Source organism: Halichoerus grypus, chromosome 11 (genome assembly GCF_964656455.1).
Source record: "Halichoerus grypus chromosome 11, mHalGry1.hap1.1, whole genome shotgun sequence".
NCBI lineage: Eukaryota > Metazoa > Chordata > Mammalia > Carnivora > Phocidae > Halichoerus > Halichoerus grypus.
The window spans coordinates 95,885,729-95,913,368 of record NC_135722.1 but is presented as its reverse complement, the minus strand read 5'-3'; the positions used below and the strand labels follow the sequence as shown (position 1 = coordinate 95,913,368).

The following is a 27,640-nucleotide window of genomic DNA, read 5'->3' as shown; positions in this document are numbered from 1 at the left end:
TCCGTGATCAATGGTTTATTCCAGAGGGGAAAGCCCAAGCTGAATGCCCCCCTTCTCCCCCTGGCCAGCTGGCCCCCGCCTCCTTGCCCCCAGGGCCCTTGGGAGGGATGGTGAGAGGAGGAAGGGCCCCACCTTGCTGCTCCTACTTTGGTCCCTCTCCAGGCCCTGCGCCCCATGACAGCATGCGACATGGAAGGTAGTCAGAGGGAGGAGGAAGACGGATGGGGGCAGTGGATGAGGGTGGGAGGTGGTGGGTAAGCTACCCTTAGAAATAACAGCAGCAGTTACCTGGAAATTGCAAGTGACCAGCCGAGACACACCCCTGGCCTGCTCACTTGCTGTCGCCAGGGAGGACACAGAACAGCAGGACGACCAGAATTCCAGAGGAAAATGGCATGTCCCTTGGGCAGCTGGGCCAGGAACTATGTTCATGGATGGATTATATCATGTTGAGGGAATTGCTTATCTCAGCAGGTAGAAGAGGGACCTATCTTGGCTAAGACCATCCTTGCAGCCAGGAGAGCCCATCCCCAGGGACCTCGGGACTCCATGCGGTTACGGTGACGCCTGGCAAGGTGGGGATGATGCTGAGACCCTGCGAGCTTCCCCTCCAAGGTGGCCCAGGGCTGCAGGCTCGGCCTCCTGATGGGACCGGGCTGGTGGGAAGAAGTTAGGCCCACGTGGATGAGAGACAGGCAACTATCCTGGCCAAGCACCTACTGACCACATCACGGGGAAGGAGCCTTGGAGAGAAACGGCCAACAGGCCTCATGACAGCAGCGGCATGGGTGGGAGAGGCAGGCTGCCACCACGTGGGCCCCAGCAATCCCACCCAAGAGGAGGGTGGTGGGTTAGGGGAGAGAAGCCCACCTATCTCCCACCCCTGCGATGGCTGGTGTCTGAGCACAGGAGAGATGGTGACCGTTAGAAGTCCCAAAGCTGGAGAGGGGCCTGGATGGGGCCTGGCTGACGGGGGGAAGGAGGAGGGGGTCCCCTTCCACGCAGATGAGCACAGTAGCGAGAGCAGCAGGATCAGCCGGGGAGGGCAGGGGTGCCAAGGCCGCGGTGTGCTGCCTGTCTGGAACTCACGGAGCCTCGTTGGACCCCATCCCATTGCCTTTGTTGACATAGAAGGGCCGGTAGTGAGACTGTCGGGGAGGGGAGGGAAACAAGAGTAGTTAGGGAGGGCAGATGGCAGCGGAGCCGACCAGCCAGACCCCCCCTAGCCTCACATCCCCCCGGGGAAGCAGCAGTCCTCTGAACCCATGGTTCTAGGGGCCTGTGGCCCAACCCGCAGGCTCTATCTACCCAATATTATCAGAGTCTCCGGGTTCATATCCCACTCAGAGTTCATTCTCGCCAGCCGGCTAATGAGCATGAACCTCAGCCCCTCATCCAACCTTCTCTCCGTGGCCTAGGAGCCCCCCTCCCCGCCCCAGCACCACCAGCTCCCTTTCGCACAGCATTTTCACCTCTCCAGAACTGCGCCATGCTGTTACGTGTGCCCTGTATGGAAGGACTCGTGGGGTTTTTACAGCCGCCCAATTAAGTGGGTTACTATTATCATGTCCATTTTATAGATGAACAAATCAAGGCACAGAGAGGCTAAGAAACTTGCCCGAGGCCACCCAGCTGGTGAGTAGGGGAGCTGGGATTCAAGCCCTAGCAGTCCAGCTCCACAGCTCCCCCACGACCCCCCGACCCCCACAACCCCAACCACATCTCCAGATTACTCCTTGAGTCTCAAGGGCATCAAGCATTTGCTTCTGGGCTCTCTGCATGATTCCTCTGACAGAGAGGGTGCAGAGAAGGCAAATAACTGCCCAGCCCAACACGGAGGTGGGGTCCCCAAGCCCAGCCCCTTCGCCTCTCTCATCCTGGCCCCTCATTCAGGGAGCGGTCTCAGCACAGAGCCAGCAACAACCTTCCCAGCTCTGCTCTGCTCCCAGTCAGCTCCCTGGTTCAGGGTCACAGCACGTCAGAGCTCGATGGGCTATAGAATCATCCAGGCCCCCGACTCCTGTTACAGTTGTGAGAACTGCAGCAGAGGAAGAAAGGCTCACAGGAGGCCACACAGCAAGTGGGTACAAGGGCGAGGGCCATACCCCAGGCATCCTGACTCCCAGGACAACCTCCCTCCCACGCGAGCACCTGCATCCATTCTTCTGGCGCTGCACGCTAGCCACAGACATGGGAACCCTGCCCTGCCAAGCAAGTGTCTCAAGACGGTAATGAGCTTTCTCTGCTGAGACCCAGGCCCTGGGAGGTGGAAGAGTGTGTGGTAGGGAGGGCAAGGACTGAGTCCAGGAGCAAAACACCTTTTTTTTCTCCCCATATCTGCTTTTCGCAGTCCTGCTCTTGCAATGCCCCTGGGCCCAGCTCCAAATTACACACGCAATCACTTAGCTCCCATCACCAGCAAATTAAAGATTCTCTCCAATTAAACCAGCCCCAGTCGCCGTGGCCTGGAGCAAATCACCTCCCATGCTCTGACCTCCAAATGCAAAGACAGCAGGGAAGTGGGGACCCTAGCCCCTGTCCCCAGCCGAGCCCCTGCTGCCACCCATATCCCAGGGCAGCTGTCTGTCTGCCTCGGCCCCAGGAGAGAAGCTTTCAGGGCGGTGGAGTCATAGCCTGTGAAGGAAGGCCCTGCTCACTGAGGTCCTGGGTGGGGGTCAGGTCGGAGGGGCATCGGGGACCACCGTATCTCAGTACTGCATTACAAAACTGCAGAACAGAGTCTCAGAGAGGGAATCTGACTCACCTAGGATCCCCTGAGCTGGCCAGACCCCAAGGCCACGCTCCCCTCTTGTGTGGTTCTTCAATTCCCAGTTCAGGGACATTAGCCATTGAGCCCCTAAATATCTCTATTCCTGACTTTACAGCCTCTGCCTCATCACGTTATCACCCCAACGGCCTCTGTGCTGTCAGAGCTGGGGAATGGCCCCAGGAAGGTGGGACCCATCATTAGGACGGCCGTCCCCTGGACTGAGCATTTCACACTCGCAGAGCTGATGGGGCCAAAGTCCCCATTCAGCAAGTACAGACACCCAGCAACCATTTGCCAAATTAAAGAATCAGGGCTGCCCACTTTACAGATTAGAAAACTGAGGCCCAGAAAGGGCATGCTTACCCAGATCCACTGCCTGTTAGCCCTGGGTCTCTGCTACCTTTTACTGAATGCAGGAATTCAGGCCCTGCTGCCCCCTCCCTCTGTCCGATGGCCCAGAGAGGTCACATCCTCCCACCACCTCCCCTGGGTGATTGATGACCAGCTGCCCCCCGGGGAGCCCCGTTCAGTGCCCATTCGGGACATGCCTATGCCCAGACAGGCTGTCCTGGCAGCCCCTCACTCACCAGCAAAGTCTGCTTGCCAGATTTCCAAGTCTGGGGCTGGGCCTTGGGGCTCTGGCTCCTGATGAGGGAAGGATAGCCTGCAGAGACAGGAGGCCCTGGTCGGAGGAAGCAGGGCTGGCCGCTGGGGCCTCCGGGGACCACAGCAGCACGGGTACCGTCTCCAAAGTGACCACCAAGCTCCAGCCAGCCCACTACCAAGTGCAGCGACCCCTGAAGAGATGTGCAGCAGCTGGGGGGTGGGCACCGGGGAAAATCCTGGGGAGGCTGGCCAAAGGGAGGAGGCACCCAGGCAAACAGAGGGAGGAGGAAAAGGCCAGGTGGGCTGGGCCAGGCGGCAGGGGAGTGTTGCCTCCAAATCCAGGTCAGGATCAGGATCACATTATTCCGCAAGGATTTCCCCCCATGAGCCCTGAAGGTTCACACCACTGACCCCGCCCCTTCCCATGAGCACAACTGGCCAGGGTTTCCACCAGGAGGCGCCCTTTCCGACGGCCTATGCTGCGCGGCCAGTGCTCCCCCTTCCCCACCGTGCAGACCTTCGCACAGGTCTTCTCGTTCGTTAACCCTCACCCCGTTTCTGGGAGAAGTTTGCCCTGAGCTGCACCGCCAGGAAGCGGCAGTCAGGATGCGAACCCAGGTTTTGCTGGATGCTGAAGCCCATCCTCATGTTCCTCCTGCCCGGTTCCAGGGCCTCTCGCCCGTTCTAGGAGCAGGAGGCTGGGGCCAGGGACAGGCAGTCATTTGCCAAGTGGCTAAGGTCCACAGTTAAGACCGCAAGCCCACGGGGCCCGGAGCATGTGGGTGCTATCTGGGCCTGGTCCTCCCACCTGCCCTGCTCCCCCTCAGCCCAGTGGGATCTGTAAGGAGCTCTGGGCCACAGAACTGTGGAAAGCACTCCTGGTCTCAGCCATGGGCCTGCAGGGACAGGCCTCGGGGCCTGGGAAGGAACAGACTATGACCCCGACAGGAGAAGCTCAAGAAATAAATAGGGTCTGTCCTTGGCTGGGGCAGCCCAGAGCCCTGTTCCGGCTGCTCTAAGGGAGGATGAGCCAGCCAGGCTGACCCTTCCCACCATTTGCATTTAGCAAGAGGGTGGAGACGGAGCAGAGAACCCGGGTCTCTCCCTGCATTGGGGGTGGGGGGGCAGCCTTGGAAAGAGGGTTCCATGGGTCCTGAGTGGGAGGTGGAGAGAGGAGGAATTCAGATCTCAATTCTCAGTTCCCAGAAAGAAAAACCCACGCCAGCCACGCAGGAGAGGTGAGGATGGGGATGGGGGCGGGGGGTGGTCCAGAAGACCAGCCTTGTGCAGCAGACAGAAGTCCAGTGGAAGGGTGAGCTAGGGATGGTGCTGGGGGTGGGGGGGATGCATCCCTCTTCCAGCAACTCTGGGGAGGAGGACCAGGACACCCTAGAAGTGGCAGAGAGCCCCAGAGGATGTCCCATCTGCCCTGCTGTGGGAGAGAGAAGGGGAGGGAAGACAGGCAGGTACCAGGATTATTTTTTAACCGCCCACTGCCGTCCAGTGGTTTGGAAAACTCTCTGGTGGCCTGTCCCAAGGTGGTGAACTGATAGGGGGCTTTCCCAGTGCCTGCTGGGAGAGAGAGAGGCATTAACAGCACAGCCTGGTCCCAGGAGGGGCCAGCAGCAGTCACACCTCAACCTGGGGTGCTGAGATGCGGGAGCCTCCCTCCAGGACTGCTGGAGTAGGAACAGGTGGGGGCCAGCCTCACGGGCGGGGCTCGGTGTATTTGAGGAGGGGCTCTCCTAGGGCAAGGTCTTTGCGGCGGGGGGTGGGGGGGTGGGGGGGCGCTGCAAGCCGATGGGGAGATACTCTGGAGCGTGAAAGCTCCAAATCACACCGGGGGTGACCGTCTTCCCTGACCTGTAGCCTTTGATCTAGGCTTGACCAGAGAGCCAGGAGGGACTGCTGGGAGCCAGACAGGTCAAGCCACATGCCAGAGTTTCCCAGGCCTGGCTTGGGGAGAGGACATCCCCGGGGGTCTTGCAGGCTGGGTCCCTCCAGTCATATTCACCTTCTAAGGTGAGCAAGGTGAGCTGGTCCTTCCAAGAATCACTGCCCTGGGGATAGGCTGGGATTCCAGCCTGGAAGGGACAGCTGAATGATAAAGCCACCTTCGGAGGCCACTGCTTGGGGGCCTGCCTGCCCTGCCCTCTCTCTTCCCTCTCCCTGACCCCAGCCAGCCTGGTATCCTTGCGTCCAGGCCAGATGTCTCGGGCGTCAGAAGACAGACTGGCTTACACCACAGCGCACAGAGCTGCCCCTAGGGCCTTTCCGAAGAGACAGGAGGGGCCTGGCCAACTCAGCCTGGTCTGGGGAGCTGAGTCAGACTCGGGAGGCTTTAGAGATCTAGTCTAGTCCTGCCTTTCTGGAAAAGGGCCTGACAGGACTCTGGCTCTGCAGGATGGGGGAGGCTACTACGTGGCCACAGTGTTCTAGAGTCAACGGAGGCCAGCCGGCGCTGGCTGAACAAAGCTAAACTTTCTGCAGCAGGAGGACTCAGTTAGGCCTGATGGAAGCCCGCTGGGGATGTCAGGGGCAGGGGTGGGGTGTGGCGTCCCCACCTCCCTGACAATGCAGCTCATTGTTAGGGACCAGCGTTCGCTGAAACAAGCCCCGGGGCCCAGGCTCCCCTGACAGCTGAGACTCGGATGGAGGAGGCAGCTCCCTGGCTCTCAGGCCGCGGTCTGTCCCCTCCAGGGTGGGCGGCTGGTGAGGGAGGGAGCAGAGGCCAGAGCAGAGCTTGGAGAGGGACAGGAAAGGCAGGGCGGGGCGGGGAGAGCTCACCTTTCAGGGAGAAGGAGGAGCTGCCTTGGACTGCAGGCCCCTCGTCAGAGTTCTGAATGGTGGAGGAGTATTCCCAGACCCTGGAGCTGTAGTTACCTGGGGGGCACAGCAAGGCGCATCAGACCCTCGCAGCCTGGCATGGGGGTGGCGGGCAGGACGAGACCATTTCTGTGAATCCGCCCAGCCCCTCGGCATGCTTCCTGCCAATCCTTCCCACCATCAAAGTTGTCCTAAACCACCAAGTGTCCGCCCGTCCCTGCCGCTCCTGAAGGCCCACTGTGCTCAGACTCAGGTACCTAGTCCTTAACCAGCACACAGCTGATTTCGGGGGCTGCTGCCTGCCTGCCCCCCTCACCACCACCTCCACTTCCTGGCTTCACCTCCCTCAGCTCCCCTCCGACACCCCCCTTCCATCCGGGCTGCCTCTGAGCTCCCGCCAGCACCCCAGGCTCTCTCTTGCCCTAGGCACGATGCAGATACTCCACCTGCTTCCCATCCTTAACAAATGTGTTGGGTCTTCTGGTGTCAGCTTCCCTGTCCTCTTCCCCCAGTCTGTGTGTGCCTCAGCCCCAGGCCTCACATCACTCTGCTCCCCGTTTGTCCCCCCGGGTTATAGTGGCAAGTTTAATTGGGGGCAGGGGACACGCCTATCTGGCCCAGCATCACATCCAGCGCCTGGTGTGAAGCCTGGTCCCTAGGAGATTTCATTGTATGGTTGATGGGTGAATGAAAGAACAAATAAACAAATAAATATAAACACATGCTAAAACTTGGGGACAGAGGCAGCTGGTACAAGTCCTGAAATTCTGTTTGCCAAGTGGAAGAGGCTGACGAGGGTCTGTTTAGAAGGATGCCCCTGCAGTCTAGAGGAGAGAGGCAGTGGGGAGGGTGTGGAAGGAACAGCAGGAGCACCATGAGGGCACTCGAGTCTGGGGGCTTCAGAGCCCCCCACAGATGACGTACCTGCCCCGGGCCCACCCTCTCAGCAGCCCGGAGCACTGGGACTCTCCCCAGTCAGCTCACTCCGTGGCAGAGGGCCCAGTCCTGGTTGGTGGTCCTCTCCCACAGCCGCCTGCAGGAGGGCGGGGGCCTGACATTGGGGCTCAGGAGTCAGAGGCGACTGGGGGTGTCTGCCCGCCCCACTGTGAACCCCTGCCACATCCCAGTGGGCCCCTAATGAGCCCATCCACCCAGAGCTCCAAGGGGCCAGAGGCCCACCCTTCATTCACTCATTTGTCCACCCCTCCTCTCTTTCGACTCATGTTCCCTGAGCCCCTCCTTCCGGGCCCTGGGATTGCAGTAGTGAGCCAGAGAAACCCAGCTTCTGCTCTCCCGGAGTGCGCAGTCTGCCGTGCATGTGGGAGTAACCGTGGGCATCCAACCCTGACACAGAGGCCTGGCCATTGCCCTGTCTACAGGTGCCCCTGGCCCTCCAGATCTCTCAGGGCCCGTGTCCTCACTGAAGAAGCCCCCCACTCCCCACCTGAGACCTCCCGGGGCCATGTCTGGTGGAGCTGCCCCAGGCCCACCCTCCCTGCACATGTCTGGCAGGCACCCCAGAGCCTCCAAAACCCTGGGCTCTTCGAGCGCATGGCCCTACACTTGGCACGAGGGTGCCCTCGCCACACTGGGCAGAGGGGTGTCCGTGCTCGGCAGCTCTCCCTGGGGAAGCCACGGCTCCACCCCTCAATCACCTTTTCTGGGTCTTGAGGACGTGTCCCTCACCTGGCATGGCAGCAATACGTCCTGGGTCTCCAGGGACGGCCCTGCTTTGTGTCCTGCCATCCATCCCGCTTACAGCAACTCTAGTCTGTCTTAACCACCATGATTTCTCAACACAGACGTGCACCCATCAGCAAAGGGCCCAGGTCCTCTGCAGGTCCTTGGGTCACGACACTTGCTAAAGGAAGCTTCTACACATAATCCCCACTTCCGGTTTCCCTGACTCACTGTTGAGGGAGAAGAAGATCGTATGGACTCAGGGATTTCCAGGCTGCCTCCCCACAGCCTAACTGATGATGTCACACACCATCACACACACAGACACACACACACACACGTGCACACTCACGCACACACACTTTGAGCTCAGTAGGACTCCTCCCTGCCTGTCTCTGGGCCCCTAAGCCCATCCCACCTCTCCACATTCCCCTCACACTGGGGAGTCCAGCCCCCTGGCCCCTGGCCCACCCCCCACAGGCCCTGCCCCTCCTTGTGCTGAGCCACTCTCTCACCTTTGGTGCCGTAGAGATTGTTGAAGTTCTTCTGGTTGGTCTCCTTGGAGAGGCGGCCGGGGGACCCCGGCTGGTAGGCTGTCCTGGTCCCACCTGTGAAGCAGATGAGCTGAGTCAGCTTCAAGGCAGGCCCGTGGCTTCTGACTTGAGGGGGTTATGGGGGACTCCTTGTCCCCAGACAGCTCCCACTGCCTGTCCCAGGACCCGCTAAGACAGCTCCTCTGGGTCTAGATTAGGCAGCTGTTTAATTTGCCCTCCTGATCAGGACACTTAAGAGTGACAGGAAGACTATTAGTAAGTAAGCAGGAGCACCTGGAGCCTCCTGCGTAGACAGGGACATATGGTCACCCTACTTGGGTGGCTTTGAGGATCACCAAGGCCGGAGAAGCTGACACCTCCCTCCTGAGCCAGTCTCTGTGTGATGGAGACCCCAGAGACTGGGAGATGGGGTGCCTGTGACAAAGGAGGATCATGGCAGCTGTGGGGGGGCACAGGTGTTGGGCCCTTGGCCAGGTGAGGGCTCACCAGTGATGATGAACCGGTGGCCACAAACATCTCCCAGGTGCTCCCCCTCCAGGGACAAGACCTCACATTGCTCAGGAGCCTCCAAATTTGGGTTCTCAGAACAATCTTGAGAGGCTGGCAGAGTGGGCTCCATACCCCCACTTTACAGATGAAGAAGGCATGCTCCCCACATGTGTCCGGGTCCTTCGATCAGCTCCTCCCCTCCCACCTAACGAACACCCCGCTCCCAGATCTGGCCTGCCTGGCCAAGCACCTGCTGGTCCTTCTGTAAGCCTCTGCACCTGTGGGTCCTCTCACCTGGATGGCCTCTGTCCATCACGGTCGTGCCTCTTTACTGAGCACACTGCCCGTCTTTCAGGGACCTGGAAACCAGCCTCCACTGGGAAGTCTTACTGCCTGAGCTCACTGCCCCAGAGCCCCCAGACTCATGCCAGTGGCCCTTGGGTGGCCTTGTCTCCCAATCCCCTTGCTGACTCTCCCTGGCCCTTCCCTTGCCTCTACCCTGAGCCTGGGAGCTCCCAGAGGGCAGATTTCCTCCTTCCTCCTGTCCTCAGTGCAAGGGCAGGGACACAGGATGAACCTGTTTCTTCCACCTACAAATGTCACCACCTGACTCAGTGACAAGCTAAAAGACTTCCTAGCATCTGAGCCGAATTTCTCTCCTCTCAGGCCCAAGGTCCCCAGGTCCTGGCTCAAGGGCAATATCTTGGCAGGTGTTCCTCCCTCTATCCCCTGTTGCTGCTCTGTTCCTCTCCCCAACTGCAGTGGAACCCACACCCCCCTCAGTCCCCTACAGAGCTGGGGGAACCAAGCAGGGACCAGCTGAGGGGATCAATGCACATCGGGGTCCTCAGAAGGACCGACCAGGGCAAGGGACACTGGGGAGGCTGGTTAATGCCGCTCACCGGCTCAAGGACTGGGCTCCAAGGACAGCGCCCTGGGAAGGGAAGGGGCCAGGCTGGCTGGCCTGGCCCACACCAAGAATGTGGGGCAGGGGGGACTCGGCTGCCCAGGTGCCTCGCCAGGCCTCTGCCAGGGCCCAGGTGTTGTTTTCAAGTTGGGTGGAGCAACAGAGGTTCCTCCCGCTGAGCTCATCTCTAAATCCCCTACGCCCTTCCCATGGTGTGTGTGTGTCTGAGGTGTATGAATCAGCGCTCAGGCCTGGGCGCTCCCCTGTCCCCAGCCCCTTCCCCACATCTCCCTGTCTCCTTTCTCGCTTTTCCCCACACCCCCACTCTTCTGAAGACCACTTCATCACGCGCGCACACACACCCCCTCTATCTGAGGGCTGACACACCTGGCACACGCCCCCCCCCCCTTATGTAACGGTCATTGTTGTGGTTTGTTGCTGGTGCAAAAAGATGCAATAGGTTTCCCCAGGCCAAAGACAGGCAGGCTCTGGTCTATACCTCCACCCAGGCTGGCACAGGCCGGGACCATCCAGGATCCAGAGAGGGAGGGCTAAGGGCCAGGCGGCATGCCGGGAGGGAGAGGTGAGGGAAGGTAGACCAGCTGGCTGTCTCCCTGTCCTCGAGGAGCAGAATGGCCCTCCCCTAGGACTACAACAACGCAAGCAGGAGCAGAACACAGCTCAGGCCCGGCAGATGGTTGCTGGAGAAAACAGCAGCCAGAAGACCCTCTGGAAGGAAAGGGAAGGACGTGTTCAGACTGGAGGCAGGGACTGGAGGGGAGGGAAGCCAGGAGGGGCAGGTGCCGGTAATTTATCTCTAACCCGGATGCTTCTGAGGGAGGAAGAGGGGACTGTTTTTGCTTCCACTGGGACAGCAGGTATGCGCCCAGACTTCCGCGGGCAAACGCAGTGACGGTCACTCTGGCAGAGTGGAACCCGGCTGAGTCTCCGGGCCCATGGCCCTGAGGGGCAGGCTGCTCTCTCTTACCCTTGGGCATGAGGTACATGGAATATCTCTTCATGGTATCAGGTGTGCTCCACTCGCTCGAGTAGTTGTTAGTGTAGGTGCTCATGTAGCGGTGGTCAGCCCCTGGGAGGGACAGAGGTCGGTCATCAGAGGGGCAGGTGGGGAGAAGCGGGCCCTTGGGGGCACCCTGGGCTCTGCTGAGTCAGCCCACAGCCCCTCTGTCCCAGGCAGAGGCGACGTTCTCCAAACTCAGAGAAGACCACACCCTGCCCAGCATCCCCTCTGCTCCTGAGCTGCTAGGACGTGAGAGAGGGTCTGCAGGGAGCCATCTACTTCCTGGGGCTGACCCCCATGAGTAAGACCGTAGGCACAGCACTTTGCAGTTTACAAGGTGCCACCGACATCCATTTCTTCTTTGTTGGAGATCCTCACGTGTCAGACCAGGAAACTGAGGCTCAGGAAGTAAGTGAAGTTATTTGCCCAATGTCACATGGCCAATAAGGGCAGAGTTGGGGTGTGAGCCCTCATCCCTACGTCCTCACTTTGTCCCAGCCACCGTCAGCAGCCCACGGGGATGGAATGAGGTCCTAGCGTCCGCCTCCACGGCCAGGGATCCAGGCAGCTGAGCAGAGGCGCGCAGAGGGGAGTGAGCTGTGCGGGGGGGGGCCTGACTCTCCGCACTCCACTCCCCAGCCACCAGTGTACCCTCAAACCCAGACAAATGGGTGGTGCCACGCTTGCCTTCCCCCAGCTGCCCCCCACCCCATTCTTTCCCCATCTTCTACATTCCCTCTGCCCTTCCCTCTCCCTCTCCCCCGGGCAAGAGAAGGAATGAGTGGCTCAGGCCCTTATCCTTCATCTCCATCACCTATACCTAGCAGGGGTCTGACACACAGGAGGGCACTCCACGACAAACACGTGTCCTCCCAGGTGTTGGTCCAGCCCTTCCCACAGTGCTCCCCACCCCTGCCTACCCCACAAGCTCAGGATGATGGTGGTCGGTCCCTGGGCCTTTGGGGGTAGGACTGAGTCCCTGGTCTGATGGGTAGGCTGGCATCCAGGAGGAGAGGAGGTCTGACTCTCTGGCCTCCCATCCCCCCCACCCCGCCCTATAGCCAGACACACTCCCAACAAACCAACATGGAGGCCCAGGGCCCCAGGCCCAGGTGCAAGGCTGCTGACGTCAGCAGCACCCACCCTACTCCTCGCAGCGCCTCCCTGCACACTTGGCACAGGGCACAGGGCCACAGCTGCTCAGAGGCCATGGTCAACACAATTATGACCTAGAAATGGCACAGTGCACGGGCGGCAGGCAGAGGTCCCTGAAAGGCTCACAGGCCACCCTGGCCCAGTCAGGGCCACCCTCCTCCGTCTGGGCAGACCTCAGCGGAGGGGCTCCACCCCTGGGTTTGTACCCCAGGGACCGTGATCCTCACACTCCCCAACCGCTCTGCTTGGCCACCAGCCACAGCAACTTCCCAGATGGGAAGACACGGGAGGCTGAGTAGCAGAGTGTGAATCCTAACTACATCCCCTGCTCAGCTGCGTGCCCTTTGAAAAGCTACTTCTCTGAGCCTCAGGCTTCTCATCTGTGAAATGCGGTGCATCCTGCAGGGAACGTGAGCCACGGTAAGTAAAGCGCTCACACAAAGCCAGCGCACCGGGAGTCCTCGGTCACTGTCAGCCACCACGGCTAATGCCATCATAATTGTCATCAGAAGGAGGATTGCCGGATCCGAAAGCCGCTGGAAGCCTAACGATTGTCTTGCTGCAGTGGCTCAGGGATCCTCAGGTGTGACTGAATGTCCCTCACATTTCACAGGGACACTGTGTGATGTCACCATCACCAAGCTGTATGGATGCCCCCCTAAGCCCCAGCACATCGGCACACTATTATCCCCTTCTCATCTCCAAAGAATCACATGCTCTGCCTGGAGACAAAACACAGGGACTGCTTCCTTTTGGGTGTTTGGGGCCAGAAGTGTCCTTAAAGCCCTGTGCTGGGCCTCGGCCACCGGGTGGGGCCTTGGGGGAAAGTGCTCCGGCTTCAGGCCCTGAAGGGACTGGGCTGGGCTGCTGAGAAAAGACTTAATGGGTTAGTTTCTCAGATGAAGAGGCTTTCGGTGAGGTGATTCAATTGGCCTCAGTGGGGGACGGGACAGCGTGACTCAGAAGAGAAACTGTCTTCAGGGGAGCGCGTGAATCACTGAGACCCATGTGTCCCATTGTCCCCAGCCCAGCCCGTGAGGCCAGGTCCAGCCTCCGGGTTCAACACCACTCAGTGCGGCCATGGTGACAGGTCAGGTCTCCCTCCCAGCGTGATGCAGTTCTAGGTCACGCCTACTGGAGTCTGCAAAGTCACCAGGTTAGCACCTGGCCCTTACAAGTGGCAGCATCCACACAGCTGCTGGGCTGGGCCCCATAATCAGATGTAGCTCTGAACGAAATCAATCCCTGGGTTTGATGGATGACCCACAGAGAGGAGACATTTGTGCAGCTAATGCCCAGATGCTTGCTGCCCTTGGGGGCCCTCGTAACACCACATAACCTTGGCAGCCGGTTCAGTGGAGGGTTACAATCCCTGAATCCTAGTCCCTACAACTTGCGTAGGACGGGTGGTTTGGAACAATGAGAGGCCGGCTGGCTAGATGCCAGCCCAGGCAGCAGGGATCGGCCTGGGAGGAAAGTGCCCATGACCATGGGGCAGGCCCACAGAGGACACCTACCGTTCTCCATGTGGTTCCTCTCAATGAAGTTACGGCTCAGTTCCGCCTTGCACATCTTCTCAACATGGCGCATGCACACGTTGAGCAGGTCATCCTTGAAGTTGCCAAGTGACTGTCCCAGGCCCTCCCCCTCCAGCAGAACATGGTAGGTAGGCAGGGGTGGGGGGAGGGAGTAATTGCTCATCAATGCACCAAATTCCTACCAAGGAAGGAAAGAAGCCATTAACTTTCTAGGTCTTTAGTAGCTACGGGAACACTTCTCTGCAGGGAGCTCTCAGTCCAGCTGGAAGGCTCAACGCTGGGAGCCTTGTGGGTTCTAGACACAGCTCGGCTATGAAGTAGCTCCACTTGTCCTCACCTCATACCTTTCTCCTTCTGTAAAATGAAAGGGTTTGACCAAACTCCACTAGATGCTAGATCCCTGATGGTGCTAGTAGTCAGATATATGACTCCACGGTTCCCACCTCTTCAACTGGACACGTCATCCTACCTCACAGGGGTTTCTGAGAGCGACACAAGCCGTGACATCTTTGGGAGTGAAAGCACTAAGGAGATGCAAGGTATTTCTAGAATGTTCTGGGTCAGTCATCGTGCTACCGCCACCTTTACAAACTACCCTCTAAGCCTGCCTCTGCACTTTGTGCTTTTCACCTCCCTTCTCCCCTCGCTGGAGAGTGTCCCTCCTCTTTCTGAAACCTTTATGGGCCTTCAAGACCCAGTTCAAATTCCACCTTCTCCACAAAGCTGTGTTAGATCACTCCGGCATGCTTGCCCTTCCCAGAGCTTCCATGGGCACTTATCTCCTGAACCACACGCTTTATCATTTAATTACATACTCTTCTATATTGCTCTCTAATTGTACAGGTCTTATCTTCGCAGCTGGATTGCAGCTCCTTGGGGGCAAAAACCATGTCTTATACTTCTCTATTCTACGCAGCACCTACCAGAGTCCTGGGCATGCAGTGGTACCCAAAACACTCTAGCAGTTGGAAGGGTGAGTGGATGAATAGACAGACAGATAAGGTCAAGGATAACACATAGGCAGCACTTCTATGCCACGCCCCATACCCAAAGCAGACCTCACTAATCAACCCCACAACTCTTTCCTACTGAGCCTGGAGCACTGTTAGTACATATCAACTGAAGTTGGTACAAGGTGATATTTGCGTGCCATCTCTGGGGTAGGTAGTGAAATGGCTCGGATGGAAAAATTAAGTGGGCAGATGGAATGGAGCTTGGAAGGAAGGAAGGATGGATGGATGGATGAAGGTTCTGGGAATGTGGATGTAAGGATTGAGGGATCGAATGGTAGAGGAGTTGCTTTGTACCTGCAGAAACAGCACCGAGTCACTGATGCTTTGCATCTGCTCCCTGGTCTGCTTGTCCTCATGCAGCACCTTGGCCCTCTCATCCAGAGCATCCACGATCACCTTTATTTGGTCCACGGCATCCTGCTCCCGCTGTTCCAGTGTAGCCCTCACTTCCTCCTTTTGCTTCTCCAGGTCCCGCACCAGATCCTGGAAGTTTTGCTCCAGGAGAGACTTCTCACTGGTGGTGAAGCTCTGGGTCCAGAGTGAGAGGAGAGAGGAAGGAGGGTTTCGGGAATTTTAAAAACCTCCCGAGTGGGGTGTATCTTTAGGTTCCCAACCCAGAGTCAGAACCAGGACATTTCTACTGCCCCAATCCAGCAAGCCTGTTTGGCTAAGGATCTCATTCAAAGGCATCTTTGAATGTCAATAGAGATGGCCAGGTTCATTCACAGCCCACTCTTCTTTATCTATCTATGACTCCTCCCCTGGGTGGGTTGACTTGAGCCATCATTCCAACCTTGGGCAACTCCATGGACCCAGAAGATCCCCCATGAGTCAGGTGGCACTCAGTGAAACCTCAACTAGAACCAAACATCATTCAGAAAGTGAATTGACAGGCTGTTCATGTAGCCAGGGTCAAGAGTCAGTGATTTCAGATAGTGGTTTGCAATTACTCAAACCATGGCAGACATGTATCCATCCAGCCATACTGGCACCAATAAAAGGACAACGTCATGCATTTGGTGGCTGTGTGGTCTGGTGGATGGAGTAGACACTGGAGGACACACCGGAGGACAGGTTGATCTAGGTTCTTTATTTGCTGGGATGGTGTCAACTGAGCATTAGGTGACGGACGAGATTCCACCTGAATGCCTGGCCCGGACTTAGAAAGGGAATTGGTGGGGATGCCAGAGGGGTGGGAGAACCCAGAAGAAAGAAGTGTGGAGTATAAATGGGGGCCTGAGGCCTGGAACAGGAGGCAACGCCTGCCCCCTCCCAGGTAGGACAGGCGGGGTGAGCATACAGCAAGACCATGGCCCCAGGGGCGGCTCACCTTGATGCGGTCCTTCTCCTTCTGCCACTTCTCAGCTTCATCCTCAATCTCGATGATCTTGAGCTGCAACTGTTCTTTTTGCAGGGACAGCTCTGTCTGCAGGGAAGGAGCCAGGGTTAGAGAAGTCCAGCAGGGGTAGGGAGGTGGAGGAGCATCAGAGAATCAGGGAGTGGGCCCAGCCAGGGAGCCAACTTGGGCAGAGCTCACCACTCAGCCCTTCAGCCTGTATTCTGCAAACAGTCACTGGGACCTCGGATATGCCAGGCCCCAAGCCTGTCACCAGGGATCTGGCAACAAGTCAAACTGTTGGATGTATGTCGCTATAAACTCGGGCCTCGGGGGCTAGGCATCCCAGCCATGTCTTTATAAGGACTAAACCTCTGCCACGTCCCTCCACCCAAAGTGAGCAGGAAGGTTAGTTCATTTATGGGGTTCCCACTCCTTTCAATGGACCTGAGGCCACCAGGGAGGGAAGGAAGCTTCTACCTCTTTCAAGCTTCAGGGAGAAAGGGGACCCAGCCCAGCCCAGCCCAGCCCAGCCCAGGGAGTGTCCCATGGCAGGAACAGTGTGCAGCATTTCTCTGCCATGACGTGGGGCCTGTGTTGCAAGCAGGAGCCCAGGCTGCAACCAGCAGGGATTCCGTCTGGACAGGCACAGCTGTAAACCTGTTTATGGGAAAGGCCGTGCAGTCCGCAGTTTGGGCAAGACAGGGACTTCTGTTCGGGGTCGGTGAGGTGGGGGAGCCAGTGAAGGGAGGAGGAGAGAAGACAAACAGACTCCAGGGACTCCCTGCTCAGGGGAGGACGCAGCCTGCTGGGGTCTGGGGGTGGGGTTGGGAAGAGGACCGACGAGGTGCCTTGAGACGTGAGCTCTAATGGATACGGAAAGTATGGATAATATTTTCCTTCCATTGGGTTAATGCCTTCTCTGGAAAGCAGCTACAACAGAAACAAAAGGGGAGGCATGAAGCCAAGGCCAAGCCAATTCAGCCAGGCCAAGAGGCACCTCTTTGTTCTGCTGGGATCCCTCCCTGCCAGTGATCTCAAAACACCTTCCAGCTTAGAAAGACTGGTGGGTGATCTCCACCCTGCAGGCAGGAAGACTAAGGCATCCAAGAATGCCTTAGGGTGCTCACAGTCTCCCCACTACCTTTTGAGCAGAGTTCCACGCCTTTCTCCAGCTATCTCTTTGAGGAACCCACAAGAAAAGTCAAGATGAGGAAGCCACAAGCCACTAGGAATGTGAGCTCTGTTGGCAAGGAGTCCTGAGCGGGGGACAGATATGTCGCACCTCTGGAGGGTTCCACCAGGCCGACGGGGTGCTGACTGGGGTCCCTCCACAGACACCCAGGGAAGTGGATTGGGAGTGGAGAGAGCTTCCCTGGCTTTCTTGGAAAGGCTGCCCAGAGGGTCAGGGAGCAGGTGGAGAAGATGGGGAAGGCCCGGACCAAGAGCTGTGGAGGTCCCGGACAGAAAACCCCTGATCCCACCCCGCAACCCCTCTCTGCCCACACTCCTGGGCTCTCCCGGCAAGGAGACTCCAGGTTCTCAGGTAGCATGTGCCCCACCAGCAATGGGCAGCAAATCCCGCACCATGGAAAATGCTATCGCCAGAGATGGACTATGATTGTCAGGAGGAAAGGAGTGAAAGGAGATGAGGGTGGGATTTGGCCTAGTTTCTGGAACAAAGCTGGGGAGAAGCCAGGAGCCAACAGACACAGTGCTGGGAGGGTGGAGAGCAGAGGACAGAGAGCCAGGACACAGCAGGTGGCAGATCCAGTGGCCTGGAAGGATCTGAGCCATAAAGAAGAGACAAACGGCTGGACAATGGGTCTGTGCCAGGCACCTTGCCCATCCCAGGAGAGCTCCCGAGCAAGGCCCCAGGTGAAGGGGAGAGCCGGAAGCCACCCCACTGCAGCTGACACCCCCTGACCCGGCTAGAGAGGGGGCATTGGTCCCTGGGTCTCTCAGCCCTACCTCAGCACCCCCAGAACAAGGTCTGATGGATGGGAAAGCAGAGAACGAAAGTGCATTCACTCCCATGCCCCGGGGCCTGTGGCTGAGGGTGGGGAGGGCAGCCCTCCCATGAATGAGCACGGGTGAGCCAGGAGGGACCCCACCCAGAGCTGGGACTGGGAGTCCAAACATTCGAATCCAGTTACCACCACTTCTAAGCAGGTGGCCTCTGCAAGTGACTTAAGTTCTCTGTGCCTCAGTGGCTCTATCTTTCGTGGACATAGTGAGAGGTCTGCCCCCTAGAAGCCATGGGATGAGCTGGGAGCTGGGAAGTGGAGCTCTCAGAAAGTGCCCGGCACAGAGAGAGCCCCGGCCAGTGGTCCAGCATCGCGCTGTGCGGGGCACGGTCCATGCACTAGGAGCCGTGCCGGGTGCTCTCCCTCCCACCAGGCTTGGAAGAGAGGGTGCAGGCCAGTGGGGCACAAGTGAGCGGGTGGGGGGGGGTGGGCAGGTGTGATCAGGTGAGGCCTTGGTGGTGTTCAGCAGCGAGGACAGCAGGTGCCGCTGTATTGGGTCCGGGGATAGTGTGTAGGCTGTCGGGGTACAGGGAGAAATGTGGGCCCAGAGGCCTGCGTCGTGGAGAACTGACACTTGGAGGACACTGGGGAGAACAGAGCAGAGGGAGGGGAAGGGAATGAGGGTAGGCTGACCTTGCCCGTGGGAAACGGTATGACCAGAGAAGGTTAAGGCCAGAGGAGTCATATGGCGTGAGCAGAGGTGCCGGGGCTACCTGCCAGGAGCCATGGGAGCAGGAGGCTGCGTCGGGGCCTGCAGGTGAGAAGTCTCACCCGACAAGCGCGGATTCACTGGCCCAAGAGCAAGTGCAAAGGAAGGGGGTTAGAACAACGAAGAGCCCAGGCCAAGGGCAGAGGGAGTCAGACACTGGGGGTCCATCCTGCAGAAGAAAAGGAAGGAAGCAGGCAGCAGGGCTGGCTGAGGTGTGACGAGGAGGGCCAGAGGTGTTGGCCAGTGACCCAGGACAGGAGGGCGGGAGCAGCCGATCTGGAAGCATGCGAGGGCAGGGTCGGAAGCGGAAACACACTGTCTGCGGCAGTGGGCGGAAGACTCAGGCGGGAGGAGAGACTCGGCTCCGTGTTTCTTTGGGGCACGGGGGAAGTCGGACCCAGGCTGGGAGGGGGCCTCGCAAGACCAGACTTGCAGGACACAGTGGGCCTGGGGAAGGGGCCTTGGACTGGGAGCTCCGTGCGGCTACAAGGGTCCCTTCTCGCCTCTGGGATGACGGCTCCCCTCTGCGGAGGAGGGTTTGGGGTGAGACCCCTGGGGATGTATGCAGCATCTGTGTGGCTCTTGGCAACTTTTCCCTGCTAACAGGGCTGCCTGAAGCTGGAAAAGGCAGGATGTGGGAAAGAATATAACATAGGAAGGCTCCAAGATAGTGGGTTCCCCCACAAAAGTAGGAGAAGGAAGGACACTAATTGTATTATTGAGCACCAGCCTTTTTCTTCTTTCATCTGCAAGTGGTGTTACCCCATTTTACAGATGCAGAAACTAAGGCCTGAAAAGATTAGGAACTTTGCCTGAGTTTTCAGAGCTAGAAAGCCATTGAGGCCAAAATGTAACAACAGGAATCAGATCTCATTATGTGCCCTCTTCGCCTCTAGGCTCTTCTCTGAATCTTCCAGACATTGTCCTCCCCTTCACGCCTGCTAACTTAAGCCTGCCTAGGCTCCCCCACCCCACAGATGTACAGTTTGGCCATCCTGCCTCTTTCCTCGTCACCCCTTTTTCCTCCCCACACCCTCCTTCTCGCCCCCTGAGGCCCCAGCTCTCTCTCTCCCTCTCCCTCCTCCCTTGGCATCTGACGAAAGCCCCTGATATCTGATGGGACCTCAGCTCCCCCACCCCTCCATCCCCATCTACACCTCCCTCCTCACTTCCTCCCACTCCCGGTTCCTTCCCTCCACCCTGCCCAGGCCTGTCCCTAAATGCCTCCTTTGTTCCTTTCTCCCACACTCGTCCAGTTGCCTCTCGCTCTGTTGCCTGGGATGGGCACTGAGGAGGCCACCCTGCCCGCAAATCCCTCTGGCCTTGGGGGAGCAGAGGTTTCCCTGAGAGCAGAGTGATGGCACAGCAGCGGGGGGCGCCCCAATCCGATGGGCCTTCCGCTGCAGACACCCCTGAGCACTCACCTGGACAGGTGGTACCTGCACGGCCCCAGGGAAGGGGGGATGAGGCTTGATTTAACCACATGGGCCGTTGGCTCTGATATTTGCCAAATGAGCCAGTTAATTGCCAAATTTGTACTCTCAGACAAACGGTAATTATCTGGATAAGAATCTGAAATGCTGGATAGATTTCCCCATTTCCACCCAGATGTCAAATAGCCCAGTACTAGTCTGCGTGATGGGGGCTCCCAGTCCCTTCTGCTTCCTCGGGTGTCGGGACAGGGACCGTGCAAGACGGGGTAGACAGAGTAGCACCCAGCTGTCTCCAGACTGGCAGTGGGCCCTTGAGAAAGTCACCCCACGTTTACCACGCCTCGATTTCCTCCTGGTGATGTTGGACAAGATACCTGATTCCCAACCTGGCTACACATCAGCATCACCAAGGGAGACTTAAAAATACAGATCCCAGGCCCCAACCCCCTGAATGAGAACCTCCTGGAGAAAGGCCCAGGCAGCTGAGTCTTGATTCTCCAGGTGATTCCAATCTGAGGATGCGCTCCCCCCGCCCCGCGCCCCCACGCTCCCCAGGATAGCCTGCCATCCTGTGAAAACAAAGTGTAAAATGGTAGAGAGGAAACTGCCATCAGAAGAGTCTGAATCCTGGCTCTGCCACTCCATGCTGGGACTCTGGAGAAGTCTCTTGGCATCTTTGGGCCTATGTCTTCATCTCTAAAATAGATGCAGTAGCCCACACCCTGTGGTGCTGTTGTCAGGAGTGACAGGTAAAGAGCAGGTGCTCCATAAAAACTGGAATGTCTCTTTCCTCCCCTGCCTCCTGTCTCTAAAGAGATTCCAAGATAAACTGCTTCCCCTCAGCATCCATGGAGGTCACCCCTCTCTGTTCTCGCCCACCCTGTCCCAGAGCAGGAGCTCCCCCACCAGCCCCTAACAGGATCCTTCCTGATCCGATGCAGCGGGAGGGACTTGGGATAGACAGAAGGATGGGCCATGAGACACAGAAAAGGGTGGATACGTACACTGTAATCTCATCAGCCTAATCCAGCCTGGGGAATGGCCAGAGGCAGAGGAGTGGACATCTGTAGGATCCCTTCTAACATTCGGAGTGGAACTGGAACATTCTGGTCTTGGATCCACCAGAGAAGGATGGGCATGTTTTCACATCAAGTGGCCTTTGCTCCAACATGGCCCCCGCTCGGAGGCTACAGCAGAGTCGAAACCCAGGAGATGAGCACCCACGGCCCGGCTGTCACCTGCAGCCTCGTGCAACCATTCAAGATCGGTCTCAGATGACCTCACCCGGGCCTTCACCAGCTGGCCTGCTGAACAGGTTCTGGACAGGGCTCCTTGCAAAAAACCGTGTGTGGGCTGATGTTTGGGTCTACGGGGGATGCCTCCAAAGGAAGCCAGGATTGACATGCTTATTCATTTCAATCAGTCAACCCACTAACCCTGCTCGGTACCAATGTCCCCCACGTCTGACATTCCAGCAGAGCCAAGCCTAGACAAACAGCTGTGCTCCAGCCCAGTCTCCTGGCCACCCTGCACCACTCCTTGACCATCCCTACGCCACTGGGGTGCACGTGCAGACAGACAGACACACACACACACGCACGTGCGCGCGCGCACACATGCTGTCTGAAGCTCCCGCTGTTTAAGTCACTCCAATTGATCAGGCATTTTCCCCTGAAATCCCTGTAAAGCCCACATATCCTGAATCCCATCTCCTCAATGCCCTTCCCCTCAGTTGCTCTCAAATATTGGAAGAGAATTAGGGGACTTCTTCCTCACCCTCTACTAGCTTGGACAGGTCCCTCCCTCTCCCGGGGCCTGTGTCCCCGTCTGCAAGGTGAAGGAGGAGACGGAGGAGATTGCTAGGATTCCAGCCAGCCTGCCATCCCGCCTGCTACAGTTTGATTTTGATCTACAGTTGCTTCTGTGTAACTGGGCGGATGCTCCCCGGGCTTGTTTGTGCGTCTGAGCTTTGCCTCCTGACCTACATCGTGAGCCCTCAAGGGTGAGGGCTCTGTCTCTGAGTCCTACGGCAGCTCTGAGCACCAGAAGGTGAACTCCAAGTTCCCAGCGCGTCCACAGAGGGCTGCCCAAGACCCTTCAGCCCTCCAGGGGTACTCGGGTATTCTTTAGGTGACACTCTGGTTTCAGATGCAATTTGCGCGCAAACCCGACATATAAAACAGATAAATTAGCGTGTATATTGCTTGAAGTGGAAGTGGGCACCTGAGGCCACCGCCTTCTTGGCACCAATTTGCCCCCCTCCTCATCCCTGACATTTCCAAGAATCCTGGGACTCCGTGGGGGAATTTGAAGACCACCAATCTAGTCCAACACCTTGGGTTCACACACATAGGGAAACCAGGACTGAGAGAATGGAAGGGACTTGTCTGTGGTCCGACGGCTAAGTAGAGGCAAAAACCAGGGCTGGAACTTGGTTGGCTCTCCCGGAACCCAGTCTGAGGCTCTGCAGTTTTTTGGGTTGCACCAGATGAAGATGATTGCCCCCTTGGTTCTGTTGTGGTTTCCCAAGGAAGCTCCCGAAGGATGGGTTCCACCGCCCTGCCCCGTCACTGTCTCCCAGCCTGAGGCTTGAGGCCAGGCTGGGGTGGGGGCACCGGGGAATTGGGAACACCTTCCTGGGCCAAACAAGGCTCCTGAAAAGGATCTTTGCGTCTTTTCCCATTTGTAACCTGTCTCTCTCTGCCCACGGGTGTGGGTGAGGGGTACAGAAAAAGGATCAGCTAACTCTTGGCCAGGAAGCCTGGGCGGGGAGGGGTCCCGGGCTGCCCCAATCGGAGGCGTAGAGAGAAGCTGTTGAGGAAGGCCACGTCCCCCACATTGAGCACCAGGAGGTTCACCCCAGCGGGGGGCTGCCCAGTATCTGTGGGGCAAGGGGCAGCAACCCCAGCTGAGCCTTTGGCCCAGAACGCCTTCTCTCCGTGTGCAGCCCTTTCACAAGCCTCCACAAGCTTCTGCTCCTCCCCAGGGAGGTCCGGGCACCGTCACACGGACAGCCATCATGCAGATGCACTTGCCTGTCCCGTATGCAAACACAGGCACCAAACGCCCGCTGCATATACAATATAGACACATATATGTGCGTCCCACCCACCCACAAACTGCAGCCCTCCCGGAGCAGCGTCCACCGACAGGCACGTGCCTGCAACCACACACACAGAGCACACAGAGCCCAGCGAAGGGGACAGAGGACGCCGTTGGGGAAGTCAAGAGACTGGCCGGCGGGGGTCGGATAAGCAGCCAGAAGCCCCTATACTGCAAATGCAGAGTCTAAAGCCAGAGGGGGAAAAAAAAGCATTTAAGTGGACCCCAAATTCCCTCCTCCTCACCCATGACCCCTGCCCCAGCGCTCAGTCCTGCTCAGGTGGTAAGAATTCTCTCTCCCTAAAATAAAAAATAAAAAAGAAGAAACACTGCAGCCAGGCACAGAGCCCAGGCTTGAGCCCGGATGGATTCTCTGATCCGATGTGAACTTATCCTGTGACCTTGATCAAGCCCCCAGTCATTCCTGAGCCTCCATTTGCTCATGTAGGCAATACCCCTGTCTCCTGAGGCCTTAGAGGATTAGGGAAACCCCCTCTGACCCCCAGCCTGCGGGTGCAGAGGGGCGACAAATGGATTCGGAAAGAGCCAGGGACAGCAGAGACTCAAGGCCCCAAGCCCAGGAGCACCCAGGGGAGCAGATGCCCCTGCGAGTTACCTCCTTCTCGGCCTTGGCCTCTTCGACGGTCACCGTGCTGTGATTCTTGTGCTCTTGGAACATGCAGAGGTAGCAGATGCAGGTCTGGTCCGTCTGGCAGAAGAGCTCCATGGTCTTGCCGTGCAGGGGGCACTTGCGGGCCTCGAAGTCCCGGATGGGCTCGAGCAGCTTGTGGTCGCGGAAGGCGGCGCCCTCCAGGTGGGGCTTGAGGTGCAGCTCGCAGAAGGAGGCCTGGCACACCAGGCAGGACTTGACGGCCTTCTGCTTGTTGCCGATGCAGGAGTCACACAGGACCTCCTCGGAGCCCGACTTGGAGCGCAGGAGGAGGCCGCCGTCGGCCCGGGGGTAGCTGTTCCGCCGGGCCTCCCCGGGCTCCACGATGGACACCATGGGCTTTCGGGGCTCCGAGAAGATGGACTTGCGCAGCTCCCCCTTCTCGGCGAAGGAGAGGGGCGGCTTCCTGCTGGCCCCCAGCTGGAGCCCGGCGTAGGGGGACCTCTTGCCGTCCCCAGAGTCCATGCTGAAGTAGCTGGAGCCCTTGTCGTCCACGGACTCGACAAACTGGATGATGGGCCGCCGCCACTCGTTCCCCGAGAACAGGGAGCTCTTGCCCTCCCCTGTCTTCAGGGCGCTGCCCAGGCTCTTGCCCTCGGTCGCCTCCCCGCCGTGCCCGTTGGTGGTCTTGGCATCTTGGCCTTCGGCCTTGGCCCCATTCTCCAGGGTGTTGGGGCCCGGGGGGCTGCGGGCGTCCCTGGCTTCCGGGCTGGCCCCGTTGCTTCTGGAGGCATCTGTGGCTTCCATGGCCCGCACTCGGCTGGCGTGTTTGGGACTTGCTGGGGCTGTAGGTGGGTGACCTCTCGGGCTGGCGTCTGCGCGGGGAGTGGGTCAGGTAGCCAGAACCCAGAGACACACCTATAGGGAACAAGGGGGAGGAGGTGGGGGAGGAGGGGGCGGAGGAGGGGGCGGAGGAGGGGGAGGGGAGAGGAGGAACAACCAGCCCAAGCCTGACGCAACGGGCCCGGAGAGCCAGCGGCTGGCTCCCAGAGCCAGCAGAGTGCCTCATTACACAGGGGGCCACGCCCTGCACATTCATACCTCACCCGATTTCCAAAGGACGTGGGGTTTTGTTTCTCCCCTGGTTTAATTATTTTCCACAGCTCAGCAACCAGTCCGCCTGCTCCTTTCTGACGCACCTTCTTCTCCGGAGGAAGCAGGGGACCTCTGTCCTCCTAGATGGGCAGGCTTTGCTGAGCCAAGGGGCCCCTGGGGCGAAAGGTGAGGTGTCTGCCGAGGTCTACGGGACAGAGGGCTATTAATTGGATCACGCAAGCCAAATAGCCTTATAATTTGCGGGCCCGGATTTCAGAGGAGAGATTTCCCACCCTGGGACAGTGGAGTTCCTCCTCACCTTAAGGAGAAAGGTGGGTCTGGTTGGATTTGGATTGGAGGATGGGCAGTGCAGTGACCTCTGATTACTGAACCCTACTTGCCAACTTCCAGGCATTGTCCTAGGTCTGTCGCCTACAGAGGCTCCTTTCATCCCCACCACAACCTGGTCAAGTATCCTATTTCATAAACAAGAAAACTGAAGCTCTACGAAGCTGCCTCACTGGCCTCAGTCAAGTGCTAGGGTTGAGATTTGAACCCAAGACCTTTGAGCTGCCAAAATCCCTTCTTTAGCTAGGGTGTCAGGGAGCCGCCCGAATGTCAATGACGTCTAGAAGTCCTGCCTGGCCCAGCGGCCCTAACGAGATGCATGCGGCCCTTAGGTCATTTCTTTCTTTCTTTTTTTTTTTTTAAATTGGAACTTTTTTCATATTTTTTAATAGTTATTTTTTTTTACTAAGTTTTTTATTTTAATTCCAGTTAGTTAACATCCAGTGTGATATTAGTTTCAGGTATAGAATTTAGTGATTTGACGCTTCCATAACAACACCCGGCGCTCCTCACAAGTGCCCTCCTTTCCCCATCCCCCTTCTTCCCCCCTTCCCGCCCCCTCCCCCCACTCCCGTTTTAGGAACCAGCAGTTCGTTCTCTGTAGCTAAGAGTCTGTTTCTTGGTTTGTCTCTCCTTTTTTTTTTTTTTTTTTTGTTTATCCTTCTCTGCTCTGTTTTGTTTCCTAAATTCCACATAGGAGTGAAATCACATGGCATTTGTCGGCCCTTATGTTACTGCCATCAGAGCAGGTCAGAGCCTGTTTGGACCGAAAGGACAGAGCAACATTCATGAGGAGAATGCAGGCAGCAACAGGCCAGGTGGCTGAGGCCCCAGGGCCCAAACACTTCACTCTCCTCTGTCTCCACGGCAGTTTTGCTGTGTGACTCAGAAAATCCGCCTGCCCTCCCTGGGCCAGGCCACAGGCAATACGCTCCAACAAGCAGCTGGTGAAGTGTAGCACTCGGTCAATCTCAGAAGTGAGCTGTTGGACTATGACAATCATATAAATACAGACCTCAGGGAGCAAAGTGAGAAAAACTGCTCCCTCCGCTTTCTCTCTGACCACCCGCAGGAATACTGAACCCTCGGCTCTTGCCAAGACATGCCACCTCGTCACCTCTGGCGACAACCCACTGCCTTGCTCCTGGGCAGCCAGCACCCCCATCGAGGAAAGGGCTGGATGGGGCCCAGCTGCAGTGGCAGGCTCTGGGCTGTGTGGAGGGGAGTCGGTTTCCCGGTCCTCCCCTACCATCTGGGTGGAGTTCTGGGAGCCCTGCCCCTTTGGCTCACTAGGCTGAACTCGCTAATCCTTTGCAATAACAGCCTCTGGGAACAGGAGCAGAGACAAGCTTTTCACAGAGCAGCCAGAGTTTTAAGAAGAGGTGTGGGATGGTGCTGGAGGGGTGGGGTTTCCTCTTACCTGAGGACTCTGTCCCCAGGCCCCACCAAGCCCCCTCTTGTTTGTACTCACTGGTTAAGTTGGCAGCAAAGGAACGTTTTCATTTCTAAAGGCCTTGGAAGAAAGGGATCCCATGAGCAACCTCGGTCACTCATCTCTCATCTTCTCCTGTTCACCCTCCAACCTCGCTTAAAGCCCTCCTGTTGCAACGCTTCTCGCTATGCCAGGTGCGGGTGGACTTTGGCTACGGCCCCTACCCTGGCCCTTGCAGGTTTAGGAGGTGAGAAGAGTGGGCAGGTGGGGCCTTCAGGGAAGTGTCCTTATGGAGCTGGGATGAAGTCGGCTCCTTCAGACGAGGCAGGCCCAGCCAGCCCCCATGGGGTCCCTTTCTCCCACGCCCACCTACCTGCCAACCCCAAACTTCCTCCCAGGCTTCTTTCATGAGGCATCTCAAAGCTGTTCCCCTCCTAGAAGACTCCCCTGATTCAGCAGGTGGCACGACCTCACCCACCCACAGCTGTGGCCTGGTAACCCTTGGCTCCATCACCAATCACCTCCAGATGAAAGAAGAAACCCCTTACAAGGAGGAAACTCCTCTGGCTTCCTTGGGATCCCAGGGTTGGGTGGCAGCTGCTGCCTCTGAACAAGACTGTATCTAGAAGCGTCCTCTAAAGGACTCGAAAGGGAAGAGACTTCACCACCTCCTTCAGCCATCCACATCAAGCTGGAGGACTGTTCACTGCTGGAAGTTCTTCTTTGAGTCTAACTTAAATATTCTATAAGGAAGGGAGTTAGCGATGAGGAACTGACCCTCCAGCCCAATGAAGGGCGAGATAGGGGACAACTGTATCCAGGAGGGGACAGATCTAGTCCAGTCCGAGTGCTTTTATGGTTCTTTTGACTCCCTGGCCTCTCTGTCCTAGAGTCCCCTAGTTGTGGACAGCAGCAAGAAGGCTGTGGTGATTCAAAACTTTATAGCAGTAAGAAAACTTCGGAAGTCTCATTTTCTCATTTCTGCTATC

At 57.8% G+C, this 27,640-nt stretch overlaps 1 protein-coding gene across 5 annotated transcripts; it reads right to left on the bottom strand.

Annotated features, from left to right (window-relative positions):
* On the bottom strand, nt 1-24,701 carry TRIM29 (tripartite motif containing 29). 5 transcript variants are annotated; one of them, XM_036111297.2, is made up of 10 exons: nt 23,783-24,694; nt 15,890-15,985; nt 14,854-15,087; nt 13,526-13,724; nt 10,821-10,922; nt 8,398-8,490; nt 6,164-6,259; nt 4,847-4,948; nt 3,358-3,434; nt 1-1,148 (listed from the first exon to the last, which is right to left on the bottom strand). In XM_036111297.2, exons 1-10 carry the CDS (start codon nt 24,581-24,583, stop codon nt 1,086-1,088), a joined length of 1,863 nt encoding a protein of 620 aa, XP_035967190.2. In that variant the 5' UTR covers nt 24,584-24,694; the 3' UTR covers nt 1-1,085. The 5 variants fall into 5 exon arrangements, with proteins under 5 accessions (XP_035967190.2, XP_035967191.2, XP_077914995.1 ...); XM_036111298.2 differs by having other exon boundaries at nt 4,847-4,945; XM_078058869.1 differs by lacking the exon at nt 10,821-10,922 and having other exon boundaries at nt 23,783-24,701.
* Between the last annotated feature and the right edge of the window lie 2,939 nt (nt 24,702-27,640).

Bases quoted from the DNA above. Each gene is read 5' to 3' on its own strand.
- TRIM29 (XM_036111297.2), bottom strand. From the start codon at position 24,583: ATGGAAGCCACAGATGCCTCCAGAAGCAACGGGGCCAGCCCGGAAGCC. The intron at 15,088-15,889 runs GTGAGCCGCCCC...CTCTGGACCCAG, and splicing joins AGGAGAAGGACCGCATCAAG to AGCTTCACCACCAGTGAGAA. The intron at 13,725-14,853 runs GTACAAAGCAAC...CTTCCTTGGTAG, and splicing joins ACTCGGTGCTGTTTCTGCAG to GAATTTGGTGCATTGATGAG.